At 65.3% G+C, this 14,327-nt stretch overlaps 3 protein-coding genes across 3 annotated transcripts, besides 10 other annotated features; all 3 read right to left on the reverse strand.

Annotated features, from left to right (window-relative positions):
• Window positions 1–36: a microsatellite.
• A 126-nt stretch (window positions 37–162) lies between these two features.
• Window positions 163–194: a microsatellite.
• Window positions 195–254: 60 nt separating this feature from the next.
• On the reverse strand, window positions 255–2,453 carry Tco025E_04934 (CYC2-like cyclin 4; the record flags this gene model as incomplete). Its single annotated transcript, XM_029371839.1, has 1 exon — window positions 255–2,453. The coding sequence occupies one exon, from the start codon at window positions 2,451–2,453 to the stop codon at window positions 255–257; it is 2,199 nt and encodes a 732-aa protein (XP_029228092.1).
• Window positions 2,454–2,641: 188 nt separating this feature from the next.
• Window positions 2,642–2,687: a microsatellite.
• A 103-nt stretch (window positions 2,688–2,790) lies between these two features.
• Window positions 2,791–2,819: a sequence feature (G-rich).
• A 144-nt stretch (window positions 2,820–2,963) lies between these two features.
• Window positions 2,964–2,983: a microsatellite.
• A 56-nt stretch (window positions 2,984–3,039) lies between these two features.
• Window positions 3,040–3,095: a microsatellite.
• Window positions 3,096–3,143: a microsatellite.
• Window positions 3,144–3,307: 164 nt separating this feature from the next.
• Window positions 3,308–3,360: a sequence feature (GA-rich).
• Window positions 3,361–3,388: 28 nt separating this feature from the next.
• Window positions 3,389–3,442: a sequence feature (A-rich).
• Window positions 3,443–3,544: 102 nt separating this feature from the next.
• On the reverse strand, window positions 3,545–7,411 carry Tco025E_04935 (uncharacterized protein; the record flags this gene model as incomplete). Its single annotated transcript, XM_029371840.1, has 1 exon — window positions 3,545–7,411. The coding sequence occupies one exon, from the start codon at window positions 7,409–7,411 to the stop codon at window positions 3,545–3,547; it is 3,867 nt and encodes a 1,288-aa protein (XP_029228093.1).
• A 79-nt stretch (window positions 7,412–7,490) lies between these two features.
• Window positions 7,491–7,519: a microsatellite.
• A 552-nt stretch (window positions 7,520–8,071) lies between these two features.
• On the reverse strand, window positions 8,072–14,296 carry Tco025E_04936 (uncharacterized protein; the record flags this gene model as incomplete). Its single annotated transcript, XM_029371841.1, has 1 exon — window positions 8,072–14,296. One exon carries the CDS (start codon window positions 14,294–14,296, stop codon window positions 8,072–8,074), a length of 6,225 nt encoding a protein of 2,074 aa, XP_029228094.1.
• Window positions 14,297–14,327: the final 31 nt, after the last annotated feature.

The raw sequence follows: 14,327 nt of genomic DNA on the forward strand, positions 1-14,327 counted from the left end.
CAAAAAACAAACAAACAAACAAACACCGACAAACAACTTTCCCTCAACAAATGAATAGCTTCTTTTTTCGTTACAGACTATATATATATATAATTGGCTGTGTGCTTTACCCAAACTCCCTCTTTCCCGCGCATTCCTCGCTAGTTGCGGCCTCGCCTTTGCTTTTTTACTTTTTTTTATTTATTTTGTGTTTTCTCTCTGGGCGTGCTTCAACCCTCTCTCTGCCTGCCGCTGCGGTGGAGGGAGGGAGGCGGCTAGCGGTAGTCCTTGTAGTGCTCGGGCTTGGCCCGCTTCTTCCCTACGCCCTGTGCAGCGACCGACTCCTTGGGGTGCTCGACGCCCGGCCGCGGCTGGGCGGGGAAGGTGGGCGGGCCGCCGCTGCTGCTGCTTGTGTTGCTTTTGCCCCGCCCCGTCGCGCGCCAGGCGGTGGCGGTGGCGGTGGCGGTGGCGGTGCTGGAGGTGAATCCCGTGCCGTTCTCAGTGGGCAGTGCGTTGTTGTGCTTGCTGCTGCCGCTTCGGCTTTGGCCGGCGTGGTTGCCGCTACTGCCGTGCGCCGTGGCGGTGGCGAGCTCCTCCGCCTGCCCCGACCCCACTCGCTGCGAGTGTGCGTGGTGGTAGCGGTGCTGCTGGTGCCGTGAGGCGGAGAAGTTCCTGCCGGGGCCCGTCCCACCCCCGTAGTGGTACGACTTCGCGTAAATGCTAATGCAGGAGCTGGTGGCGGCAGCCGCCGTCGTCGCGGTCGACATCGCCCGCTCCAGGATGCCAAAGCCCGCAGCAGCGCCGCCACTTCTACACCCGCCCCCAAAGCTACCGCTAATTTTATTCGCATTGACGTTATACCCGCCGCCGCCGCCACCACCCTGCCACTTTGCATGCTGCGACGGCATCCACGCAGTTCTGGCCCCAGTCTGTGCGGCGACGGGCACCGCAGCCGTGCCGTGGGCGCTGCCCTGGGCCTCGCCAGGCGTGCAGCGGTAGGCGCTCGGCAGGGTCAGTTGGTCCACCGCGACGGCCGGCATGCCACTGCCGTGGCAGCTGCCAGGCGGATGCTGCGGGAAGGTGGCGCCGTGCACGCTCATGCCCTGGCTCTTGGCACGCTCTTTCAACATGTCCTCCCCCTCGTAGCGCCGGATGCGATCGAGGCGGCGCACGGAGGCAGCCTCAAAGCGCTCCTTCCACGGCCGTAGCTGCGCCACCCAGAAGTCGTGTTGTGCGCTCCGCCGCGTCGCCTCATCGGCGCCCGCCGCGTTGGCTGTGACGTCCGTCACGAGCCGCAGGAGCAGCGCCTCCAGCGCGGCGTACTCGGCCTCCTCAACCCAAATGTCCCACTCCAGCCAGTCACAAAAGCGCAGCTCAAGTTTGTTCATCTCCGCGTTGCTGATGCCCCCAATGTGGCTGTAGTACTCGTTGCTTAAGTAGAAGTCTTCCCGAAGCTTCGCCCCGAGCAGCGCGCTGGTAATCATGAGGCGATGCACGTTGTAGATGCTAACGGGGTGCTTGATGAAGTGGGAGCACTTCAGCAGCAGCATCAGACTCACAATGAGCGTCTCCCCAGCAACGCTGCCGTGGTGCACGATGCGGTCCAGGTACGACTCCACGGAGATCGGGGGAAGGAGGTGGGAGTGGAATTCCGAGGTGAGCACCGGCTCCGCCTTGTTCTCCTCGCAGAGGTGCTCCAAAAACAGCGTCACGGCCACCCGCGCAGTTGCCACATCCACCCGGGACGGCAGCGGCCTGTGGACGACTGGCAACGCCACCGCCAGGTAGGACGCGTCACCCACGTCTTCCTCCGCCTCCGCGGCACCGCCAGCTGCAGCAACGCCCTGGGCGCTGTTCCCCGACACCTCTGCGCCACTGGCGCCCTCTCGGTGGTGACTTGGGGGCGTCGCGGCGTCGCGCGCGAACTCGCACCCCCGCTGCCGCTGCTCCTGCCGCGGCCCCTCCTCGTGTGTTTGCCCGAACCCCTCATCCGCGGTTGTCGTCGGGGTCGTGTCGGTGCACGTCTCGGGCGTCGGCACCTCGTTGGAGGAGCAGGCCCGTTTTTCCGCTCCGTCGTCGGCCTCACTGTCGTCGTCTTCCACGCCCATGCAGCCCGCACTCCCGGCGCCCGCCGTGTCGCCCTCCACGGCAGCCGTCGTTGCCGGCCCGCGCGCCGCCCCGTTCGTCGACGAGGGCACAATGTTGCTGTACCCCTGCCCACCCACACTGCCGTTCCGCGGCCACGCGGCAGAAAAGTGGGCGGCTGCCGCCGCCGCCGCCGGAGCAGGCCCGCGCGACACGCCGTTCGTCGTCGTATTAGTATTATCACTACATTTGTTACTATTACTATTGTTGTTAGTGTGATTAGTGTTATGGCTGCCGTTGGGGTTGCCACCGCTGCAGTTTCCGGCCTCCGACAGGGTGTAGCACGCCTGGTCCACGGACGGGTGGCCGGTGAAGGTGGAGTTCGCCATCCCTACAGGCGTGGTGGTGGTTGCCGTCGTCGTGGGTGGCCGCTGCGCTGCGGGGAAAGAGATCGCAGCTCTCCCGCAGGATAGCATGCAAATATATCGTTATATGTATGTATATTTACACGTCCGCCGCTTTAGATCAATAAGCCTATCAAAACTGTCCCGCACACACGCAACACTCCTCTCCCCTCTTTTTTTTGTTTTTGTTTTTTTTTATTTTATTCTTATTCCTTTCTTGTGTTACGGTTCCGCAAATGTCTCCGCGCCTTCCGCCCCGGTGCCCCCTTATCCACTCTGCCTTCCTACAGAAATGTGCGTGACTGTGTCTGAGAGCGTGTGTGGGGTGTGGGGTGGGGTGGGGTGGGGGGGTGTCGTTGCGCCTTGTGAAGTACAGCTGCCTTTGCGTATGTGTATTGCGCCCGGCTGCGTGTCGTTGTCTTCAGTTTTTTTTCTTCCCCCCCCTTTTTTTCGTTTTGCTTCGCCCACCGCGCGTGTTCCTGCGGCCGTGCAGGCGTGTGTGTGTGTGTGTGTGTAATATTTATATATACACCGGGGTGTAACGAACGCCGCCCACTACTCTCCTCGGCCCTTCTTTTTTTTTTGTTTGTTTTTGTTTTTGTTTTTGTTTTTGTTTTTTTGTTTTGTGTGCGTGTGCTTCAACTTTTTTGTTTTTTCTTCCCTCTTCTTCTTCTTCCCCCTCCCGTCGCCTCGCCCACGTCGCCGCGCGCACCTCCGCCTCTCCCCGCTCGCTCGCTCTTGGCCTACAGTAAATATATAAATATATTTACACGCGTCTGTGGGGCTCGCGCGTGCAGCGAACGGCGGCGGAGGGAATTTGAGGCGCCCCGAATCCACGCAGAGCAAGAGAGAGAGAGAGAGAGAAAGAAAGAAAATAAAAGAAATAAATGAACGGCGCCACGTGACGGCGGCGGCAGAATAAATAACAGCAAAAACAAAACAAAACAACTAAAACCAAAACAAAAAGAAAAGAACTCTTCCCCGCCAGGCAGCCATTTTCTCTCTTGTGTACAGTACATCCCGCATACCGCCTCTTTTTGTCGTTGTGCGCCTCCCGCCCCCCACCCCCCCCCGCGTCATCGCGCATCCCCGTTGCCAGGACGGACGTACACGGGCCGCGGCCTGGAGAGCCGGTTGACGGACGTTTTCTGCGCCTCCACCGCGGCGGCGCCGCGGGGCACCTCACGGATAACTACGTACGGGCGCCGCTGCTCATCTAAGCGCACCTCCTCCACAAGCACCACGCTCCGACCCCTCCTTCCGGCGGTGGCGTCGCCTGCCACAGGACGGCCTCCGTCACTGGCGGCAGCGGCCTCGCACTGCTCGCCGCTGTGCGTCCGCTTGACTATGCGGCGGCGCGCCGTGGGAGAGTCCGCCAGCAGGTTACTCCGCTCCGGCCCAACAGCCCACGCCGAGGGTCGATCCGGCTCCTTGACGTCGAAGGAAGAGTACATCTTCAGCGGCGGAAACGGCGGTACATCGACGATGCGGCGCTGCTGCGAAGAACGCGCCGTCGCCGCGGCGTCGTCTGGGGTGCGCCGCGGCGAGGTGGATCGTGCCTGGCCGCGGCGGTGCGGAGACGCCGCCCCTTGCTGCGGTGCTCCGCTGCCCTTCGTGTGGGCGTTGCTGCGGTTTGTAGAGGCACTGTAGTTCACACCGCGCCGAACGCGGCGGTTCGGTTCCCCTCCAATCACCTCCCCCGCTCTCAGCGGAGGGTCTAGGCAGGGTTTAAAGTCTGTGCGAAGATCCACAACAGGGACTGGGAGGCGGCCAGCCAAGGCGCGCGACGCCGCACTACCCGCACGCTCCCCGCCCAAGGTCGCCGCCACCACCTCGTCTAGCCACTGGCCGGTGTTTGTCATGTTCGCCCTCCAGCCCGTGGTGCGTACCTGGTATCCGGCACTGCCGCCCTCACTGCAGCAGCGTCGCAGGCTCCGCACGGTGAGGTCCCGCACCACAGAGCGACTTTGTGGTCGGCGTGCGTGGGGAGAGGAGCTGCCAACACTTGGCCTCACACACGAATTGCCTCGCTGCCGTCGCGGTGTTGCTGAGGCGGGGCGCCCTCCATACGCACCCCGCTGCTGCTGCTGCTGCTGGTGGTGGTGGTTTGGGTGCCGCGGAGACGGGCTCTGTGGGGTCGTTTCACCCTTCTTCTCCAGAGAGGCGTGCGGCGCGGTCGTCGTCACATCCGCCTTTGGTCCTCCGCGTGAGTTGGCCGCGTTCGCGCCGTGTCCACCCAGGGCCGCGTGTACCCGCAGAGGCGTGTTGTCCCCACCGCCGCTGGCGCGCCCGGCGTCGACGGTGCCGTTGCCACGGACACCCGCGTTGGCGGACGTGTCGCCTCTGTGGGACTCATCAAAGTTGCGCGGCGGGAAGAGCGACACCACCTCGTATGGGTGATTCGGCGAGTACTCGCGAGTTTCACACTGCTGAGACCACGGCCGGCGCTGGGCAGGGGGTGTTCCGGCGCGCTGCTGCGAAGCCAGCCTTGAGGGCAGCAGGGAGCGATACGGGGAGCACCGCCTGCTCGAGGCATAGGGCTCGTTGCAGACGGCCTCCACATCCGACGCCTCCCCACCCGCAGACGGAACATAGCCGACGCCGACGCCTATGCAGCCCAGCGGACGGCGCAGCGGAGAAGCAGGGGGCAGAGGGCTCGGGTGAAACGAGGAGCTGCGCCAAGGCTGGCGCGCGCCCCGCGACTGCGCCGGCGAGCGCCCACCGATGCGACGATGCGTTCGTGAGTACGCCTCCGGCAATGCGGTGTCGTGCGCCCTCCAGCGTGAGAAGCGTTCACGCCGCATTGCGTGCTGCTGTCGCTTAAGCTCTTGGTACAGCTTGTATACGTCCTGGGTGTGGAAAATATGGGAGTGTAGTGACCGGGAGGAAGGCGGCGAAAGCAACTTCCTTCGCTCTCCATCGGCCTCGTTCTCACTGCCCCGCCTGTCAATTTGCTGCCGCCACCGCCCATTGTCGTGAGCGCCATTGGCGGCACACACATCTCGCCCGCGAGACACAGCCTCGTCGTCCCTGCGGCCGCCTTCCTCCTTGCCAGCAGCAGCATTCTTATCAGTACCCCCCGCCTTGTCGTTTCCAGAGGGTTTGCGAGAGCCAACAGGAGAGGATGGTTTTCGCGCGGGAGGCAGCGTCCTGCGACGACTCTGGCTGAGGTCTTCCTCACCTCCTTCCGCTTTCCCCTCCTCTTCCTGCTGTGCCCCTCGCCCGCGCACATCTGAGTGATGGCTCATGCTGCAAGACGTGGTTCCAGTAGATGAAGTGGAGGAGGTATCCGTCTGCTGGGGCAGCCTAATTTGCCGTATCTCGGGTTTCTGTAGGTAGCTGCCAGCCGTGCTCGTCTGCCGTGGCGGCGGCCCACTCGACACCGGCACCGCGGCAACGGGCTGCCGCATTCCCTTCGGCGGCTTCGCATCGGTTTTCCCCACTGCCGCCTCTGGCGACACCCGAGGCCCGTCAGAGGCGACGTGAAGCCGCGTACTCGCCGTCTGCGCGCTGGTCTCCTCGTCCTTGCCTTGCTGGGTCACCAGTTGGCTGGACGGGGAAGGCGCGCCAGCGGAGGAGGAGGAGGGGTCGCGCCGCGCCTCCTCCGGCGCCTGCGGGGCTTCCGCCGCGGCCTGCGCACCGGCGTCGGCTTCCAGCGGCGGCCTTGTCTCATTTGGGCGCTGACTTGTCTCCGCCGAGCCCTCCGAATCCTCGTCGCTGTCGACGATGGCAAAGGAGGGAAACAAGGCCACACGTCTTGCCTGCTGCGAGCGACGTTGGACCTCCTCACCCTCCTTGGCGACCTGCACTGAGGAGGACGGGGCAATCCCGGCCTCCCCGGCCTCGTTGCGCAGGCTCACGGTGGGTGAAACGACGAGAGGGGTGACTGTAGGACTCACCGGCGTCGCCCGCTGCGTTTCTACCGCGAGTGTGGGAAGGGGGGACAGACCAGGTCTATCGCCTGGGTGCTGCGCCGTGGCGCGCCCATCGCCGTCGACGAAAGTCGACGTCGGATAAAGTTGTTGTCGTTGTTGTTGTTGCTGTTGCTGTTGTTGCGGGGGTCCTTTCCACGAGGGGAACTGCTCCCCACCTGCGCGGCCAGCCGCGCTCTGGTCTAAAATTGGAGTCGCAGCAGCAGCAGCAGCAGCAGCTGCCGCCGTCCGGGACGCCTGCGCCGCTCCTGCGCCCGGCCGCGGCTCTACTGGGAGAGCTCCACCCTTGGCGTAGCTTTTCCTCGGCGCCGCACGTTCAGCTGACGGTTTCTTGCCGGTCTTCCCCCTGAAGAACAAAGTCATGTTCTCCAAAAGACTGCCGCCCGATCTGTGCTTCTTCCCAGGGCTACCAGAGGAGAGCGGCTGCGGGGCTCCGGCGGATTGCGCCTGCAGAAATGCTTGCTGCACGGGCTGAACTCCACCCGTTGGTGGCGCGGAGAATGGGCGCGGGGACACAACGCCGTGGGAACCCGGTGGTGCGTGCTCCAGCAGGACTCTCGCCTCTGCCCGAGGTTGCCCAGCTGCCTCGCGCTGCACATTCGACAGCGGGACCATTTGCTTTTTGGCGTGCTGCGCCAAAGGCGCACGTGAACTCACAGACGCGGCCGAAGAGCTGGCGGGGCCTCGGCTGGGCCCAGGGAAGGCCTGCATCGGCGGCAACGGGGGGGTCATCGCCAGTTTAGCCGCGGGGTGCTCCGATAGGGAGTGCCGCCGACTAGTTGTCGACGAGCCGCCGGGCGTGCCAGCCGGGAGTGGCATGGGTGCCTTCTTCCCCACGAGGTGTGCGGGCACCATAACCAACTTCCCCCGCGGCTGCAGGGCTTCCGCCGCGCCGGCCGCGCTTGCCGCAGCGCCAGGCGGCAACACGCCCCTCTGCGCGACGGGGGTTCCCGGCCTCGGGTGGCTCCTTAAGTGCAGTGCGAGGCCCCCCGTTGACTGCCACGGCTGCATGAGTGCGGGCGGAGCACAAGCGACACCAGCGTCGTCCACCAGCACGCCGTCCGATCCCTAACGGAACACGCCCCCGCCCAGAGAGAGAGAGAGAGAGATAGAGAGAGAATGCGGGGAAAAAAGGATGAGGCCAGCTTGCCGCATATCCACAGCAAATGGCTAAAGGGAGTGGCTACGGTGACACTGCTCGAACATCGCAACTGGGCGCCAATTCCCACAACGCACGACCAACACATACGCATGCAAGAAGAAGCCGGAAAGGTAATAATAATAAAAACACTACCAAGACACAGGCAGGCATCATACAAAAGAAAAAGCGACAACCGGATGGAAAGCTCGTTTTCACCACTTCCCCGCAACAGAAGTTCCCCGTGATTCTTTGTTGGTTTCTTCCTTTTTTTGCTTTCGCCTTCCCTTCGCGTTTCTCCACCCCTCCTTTTTTTTTGTTATTGTTTTCTTTCCTTGAATGCAAACAGCAACTGTCTATGGGTGTATTTCTATGAGAAGGGCCTTGCGTTCCCTCCCCTTTCTACCGCCCTGACCCCACTGCGCCGGCGTCTCCGCACGCGCAGCGCGCAGAGTACAACTTTTTTCCCCCCACCCCACCCCAATTTCCCCCTACCGCGTGTGTGTTTCCCCTTTGCATTTCCTTGGACGGCGTTACGGCGGCCTTGAGTCTCTTCTCTGCGCCGTCCTTGCGGCGGCCGGTGGGGGGGCCTGCGGCGCCACGTGATAGGCCCCGGGTCCGGGCGTATCCGCCCCCAACGTCGGCGGAAAGTGACCCAGCGTGATGGGAAACGTCGGCCCGCGCCCTGTCATGTCCCAGTGGGAGGGGCGAAAGTACGCCCCCGGGCCCGGGCCACCCCCGGCTTCTGCACTTGCCTCAGCCGCCACTGCCGTGGCGGTCGAGGGGGAAGCGAAGGATGGACCGCGCGTGGGATTTGCGGGAGGGGGGCGGTAGTACTCCCCCGGGCCCGGCGTACGCAGGCTCCCTTCCACCTCCTCGAAGCGTTCAGCCCCGGCAAACGTAAACACCGGCCTCGACGGCCTTGGGTCAATGGGGTGATGGTACTCGCCAGGACCCGGGACGTCATCCTGCGTGCGTGGTACGATGTCAGGACGAGAAGCGCTGCCAAAGCTAAACGCGGGCTGGCTCGGCACCACAATTGGCCCGCCCGTCAAGTAGGCCCCGGGCCCCGGAAGATCCTCCGCCTTTTCGGTGGTTGTTCGTGGGGCGGTTCCAATTGTGGCCGAGCGTGCGGCTTCCACCGGCTGCGGGGCGTAGGTGCCGGGCCCAGGATTCTCACCACCCTCCTGCGCCTCGTTGTAGGTTGGTTTCCCCAACAGCGTAAACGCCGGACCCGTCATGTACCGTGTGGCGTAGCGGTCTGTGTCGTAGCTGCCCGGCCCTGGAACCTCCCGCGCGGCATTCACGCACTCCAGCCGGGTACTTGTGCCAAACGAGTACCCGGCACCCTGCGAGGGCGGCCACGCGGAGGGGGTGCTGTACTCGCCCGGGCCCGGCTGCTCCGCCCCGTCCCGCGTCTCAGCCGGCAGAAAACGTGGGGCATGGGGAAATGACGGCGCGCCCGTCGCGGTTTGCTGCGCCACGGGATCGTACGACGCTGGACCCGGCATTTCGGACGCCGCGAACTCGGCACTGGGAGGAAAACGCGCGGCGGTAAATCGCATGGCCACGCCTCCGTCCAGTGTTGTGGCGAGGACGGGGTCTCCGCGCGCCACTTCGTAATGCCCCGGCCCTGGGAGAAGGTCTGCGCCACCCGCGGCAGCGCCGCCCACCTCAGCCAGACGCGGCGCACGGCCCATGCTCGGCCCAGCTGTCGGCTGCGGCAGTTGTGGGTCGTAGTAGCCTGGCCCGGGCACCATCTGCGGGCCATCGCCGCCGCCGGACGCCGCAAAACGCTCCGCCTTTAAAAAGGAGGCCACCGCCCCGGCACCCTCTGTCGCAGGGAAGGCAGGCGGCAACGTGTACGTGCCGGGTCCTGGGACTTGCGTCTGTTCCACCTCCCCCAGTGTGGGTCCACGTGGTGCGGTGCGGTGCAGCGAGAAGGCGGGCCCGTCGTGCGTGTTCATGCTGACGTCGTATGTGCCTGGCCCGGGCAGATCTCCGTCCTGGCCTGCGTGCTCAACGCCTCTCGCGGCGGTGCCGAAGCGCATGGCACGCCCAGTGGGAGAAAGTGCGAGGTTGTATGTGCCTGGTCCAGGCAATTCGGTGTCGCCGCCAAAGGGCTCCTTCTTGCCGGATGAAAAGGAATAGGCCTGCGACGCATCCCACTGCGGGTGATGCGGCGAGTACTGCCCCGGACCTGGGAGGAGGACATCTGCCTCTCTCTCGGCAGCGAAACGCGGTTCTGTAGGGAATGACGGTCCCATGAAGCGGCGCCGCCCGTTTTCCTCAGCGCCGGTGCCGTCGTACTGGCCTGGCCCGGGGGTGTCACCAACCCCCACGTGAAGCTCGCGCGGTGCCGTTGAGAATCGATAGGCAGGCGCCGCCACCGCCGCCACTTCGTACGTGCCGGGGCCCGGAACCTCCGCGAGAGACACCGGCCCCATCGTCCGACCCGCGGTTCCAAAGCGAGTGGCGGGGGCGGTGAAAGTTGGAATGGCGACGTCGTACGCCCCTGGACCGGGGACGCCGGCGCCCCCACCTCCAGCCTCCTCCGCCTCCACTGTGAGACGGGGCTCCTTGCCAAAGGAGTACGCCGGTCCCTGCGCCGTCGTCGCCTCGTGGGAGCATTGATATTGGCCGGGACCCGGGAAAAGCGCCCGCGCACGGCGCTCGTGGTCTGGGATGCGGGGATCTGTTCCGAACACGACGGCGCCCCCGCTCCGCGCCTGACCCCCTGCACCGTCCGCGTCGTAGGCGCCCGGTCCTGGGGTGGCGGCGTTGCCGTCGGCACCTGCCGCGTCCTGGAAGCGTGGGGCCGTCGGGAAGGAGACCGGGCCAGTTGGGGACGCCTCGCCGGGCTGCAGCGCGGGCGCATACGCGCCGGGGCCCGGAGTCCGCCCCGCGTCCTCCGATGGCGGCATTCGGGCGGCGGTGCCAAACACCACGTCCCGCGGCAGCGGAACGCGGCTCTCGGCCGGGCTGTAGTGCCCCGGACCGGGGGTTTTGTCAGCCACCTTTACCTGCTCCAGCTGCCTCGGGTCGGCGGCCCCAAAGGTCGCGTGAAACGCGTGTGGAGCCTGCAGCGTCGCGTCGTACGAGCCCGGGCCAAGGTGCCTGCGCATGAAGCTCTCTCGCTCTTCGGGCGAAAGCAAATTTTTCGGTGAGGAACCAAACACCGCCGCAGACGCCGTCCGCTCTTGCGAGGCTTGCGGGAGGTATGACCCGGGCCCAGGGCGCTCCGCCGCGTCGACGGGGAGAAGCCAGTCCGAGTTATCGTTTGCCGTCCCAAAGACAAAGCCGCGCGGGGGCGAAGGGGCGGCAACCTCGTACGCCCCAGGCCCGGGCACTTCTCTGGCTGCGTCCTGGAGAAAGCGGGCGCTGGTGCCCCACGCGGCACCCGCCACGTTGCTCCTCACCTCCTGCGGATCGTAGACGCCGGGGCCAAGCCCACCGTTCATCCTCCTCGTCCCCACGGCGTCCTCCTCGTTGCTGAGCAAACGCGGGCTGGTGCCAAAAACCGCCGCAGTGGAAGCCGCCGCGGATAACACAGCTTCGTAGGCGCCAGGACCGGGGACACTGCCTCGCAGCTTCTCTGCGTCACCCGACTGGAAACGCGCCGCGACGCCCACGACGGCGCTCGGGCCCTGCGCCAATTCCCGTGCGTCGTACATCCCTGGCCCAGGCGTCAACTCCGCCGCCATGGCGGGATCCGTCAGCCGCTGCCGCAGAGAGAAGGAGGGACCACCCGCGGGCAGAGTAACGTCATAGGCCCCCGGACCCGCATCGGTTGCAGCGGCGGCGGCAGCCGCGTCAAGGGCCAGACCCCGCGACGCGGTTCCAATAACCCCACCGCGAGTTTTGAGCGTTGCCGCGTGGTCGCCAAGGTCATAGTACCCGGGTCCAGGCAGCGGCGCACCGGCGTCACCACCGCCGTGGCTGTCAAACCGTGGTGCGGCGGAGGCGAGGAGCGGAATCGCGGTGTGTCGCTCCTGTGCTGAGTGCTGAAGGTCGTATGCGCCGGGCCCTGGCACCTCATCCGCGAAGGCGCCCAGCGTGAGAGTGCGGCGCGCCGTCCCCATGAAGGCCGACCGTGCGACGTCGGCTACGCCGTCCGTGTCGTACGCCCCCGGCCCAGGGAGGCTCGCCGCGGCGGCAACTTCCGCAGGCGCAAAACGCGGCGCCGTCGCAAAGGACGCCGTCGCGGCGCGCTGCCGGCGCAGATCAAAGATAGGGATAAAATAATCCCCTGGACCAGGCGCGGGCTCCCCCACGGGGGCCGGCGACCATCGCGCGGCGAAGGTCCACTGCGGCCCGGTCGACTCCGCTGAAAGCACGTAATGCCCGGGACCCGGCACGTCGTCGGGTGGGCAATTCCCACCACGCCAAAGGTTGGCGTCGCGTCTGGCGGTCGGGATCACCGCACTTCTTCCGACCTTCACAGCCCCACCGTCCGGCAGAGTCGCGGGGACGTCGTATGTTCCCGGCCCCGGAACCGCCTCATCGGCGCTCGTCACGGCGGCGGTGTTGCAGACCGCCGCGGCCTCACCCGGCAGCTTGGCGCGCCCAAACGAAAACGCCGGTGCATTTTTGTGTCGTGCGTCAGTGCATGTTGCCCGCTCCGTGGAGTACTCCGCGGGGCCAGGGCCTCCCTCGCCGTCGTGGTTCGCCCCCAACCGCAGCAGCCGCGGGCTTGTCGTGAGAAAGTAGTTCCTCTTGCCGTGCATCTCCGTCTGCGCCTTGGGGGCGATGTCGTACGCCCCCGGCCCCGGCGACTCCGTCGACGTGTGCAGCCGCCGCTCCGCCCGTCCAATGGAGACGCCCCTCGAGCTCCGACGTGGGGAGGTCGCGTCAAAGGCGCTGGCGACGTTGTACGCGCCGGGCCCGGGCACCAACGCTGCTACTGCTGCTGCTGCCGCCGCCGCCGGCCCTCCACGCGCGGACGCCATGTCGCGCACTGCCGAGCCTCGTTCACCTCGCCTCTCCTGATCCGCGCCCCTCGCCTGGGCCACCCGCCGCGTCTCCTCCGCGAAGAGCGTTCGCCGCGGCGAGGTGCCAAACACGGCGCCACGGCTCGGTGACGGATGCACCGCAAGCTGCGGGGATGACGTGGAAGGAACGGCAGGCCCACGCCGCCGTGCTTTGCTTGCACCCACGCGCACGGCAGCGCCGCTGCGACTACTACTGCTGCTACTGCTGCTGCGGCTCTCCCTCTCTGAGGGTGCCGTGCGGATGGATTGGCACGGGCAATTTCTCGCGTGCGCCGCAGCATTCGTCGGTAGCTCCAGCTCGGGAAACTGTTTCCAGTAGCACTGACACAGCAACGTGAACTGGCGCCGCAATGCCTTGGCCGCTTCCTCCGCACTGCGGTGCCCATCGCGCGCGTCGCCGGGAGCGCCGTCAGCCTCAGCGATGGCTTTGCCGCCACGGCCACGATGCTCAGCAACACGGCAGCGCGCAGCGTCATCGGCGTCGCCGCAGAAGTACGACCCCGGCCCTGGCGCGGACGTCTTTATAATAGGATCACACATGCCGCTGCGACCGCTGCCAAATGTCGAGGGCGGCCGTCGCCGCCGCAGCGAAACGGAGCTGCGCCGTGTGTTAGTTATAGCCGCGGTAACGGGGGTGTAGCGCTGTTGCGGCGGCAACAGACTGAGTGGCAAGCCCCCCGCCCGCTCCCTTGACGTCTCTGCGCCGTGCGCACTGCGCCGCTGCAGCTGCTCCGCCCCGGCGTCGCGCGCGTCGCATGGCCGGTGGCAGCTGCAGTCGCACGTACGGCCCACGTCACTCAGAAGAATCGTCGACGCCGTGGTGGTGGACACGTCCAACGCATCCGCCACGCAGGGGCCCGGCGGCTCCGTCCCGACCGCCCCAGCAGGGACGCCACCAGCCGCAGTCATCCCTCGCCGCGTGTTAACCGCCGCTGCCGCTGCCGCTGGCACCACTGGCGTACTCCGCGGTCGCACCCGACGCTGCTTGCCGCCGTTCGCGCCACGGCTTTCGCGAGGGACGTTATCAAGCGACGTATTGACACTCGCGAGGATGTGCTCGTAAAGCAGATCCACCTGCGTCTGGACATCGTCCGGGTCCACGCCCACGGACGACGACCCATTCAACGCCATATCCACTCCACCGGGCCAGCTCGCGCAGAAACACACGCCCGCCCGCCGCAATTCGCTAATGGCAACCACAGAACTCTGCCTCGCGCCAAGCCGCAGGAATTCAGTGAGTCGATAAAGCCGACACTGCCCCACCCCAATGCCAGCGCTACCACGACAAAAAAACAAGACAGAAAAAGAAAAAAATAAAAACAACAAATATGCATAGCAGGAAGAAAAACACAAAATCTCACTACTAAATTCAAAAAAAAACGATAAAAACAAACAGACAAACGAAACAATCTTCCTAGATTCCTGCGGGTCGCTCACGAGGGTCGGCAAATGTGCAAACAAGTTGGGGTCATCACTGCCACGGCGCGACGGCGGCCGCCGCGGGGGCGGCGAGGAGGGGGAGGAGGACAACAACGGGGGAGGGTGGGCTCGCCGCCTCAGTAGTACGAGTAACAGTTGAGGTAGTAATGCACACGGCATCGCGTCGTCAACCTGCGCCAGGCGCCTTCCGATGGTAATTCCATTTCCACGCATCATTCGCGGCAGCAGCAGCAGCAGGGGGGAGATCAGGGCGTGCGTGTCTTTGTGTGTGTAGGGGGGGAGGAGGAGGAGGGACCCGTCACGGGGCGCCGTCAGCTGGTAGTGCATGTTGTCAGTTATCTCCAGTCATGTCAGCGCT

This window comes from Trypanosoma conorhini (assembly GCF_003719485.1).
Source record: "Trypanosoma conorhini strain 025E chromosome Unknown Tco_14.4_contig_00269, whole genome shotgun sequence".
In the NCBI taxonomy this organism is placed as follows: Eukaryota; Euglenozoa; class Kinetoplastea; order Trypanosomatida; family Trypanosomatidae; genus Trypanosoma; species Trypanosoma conorhini.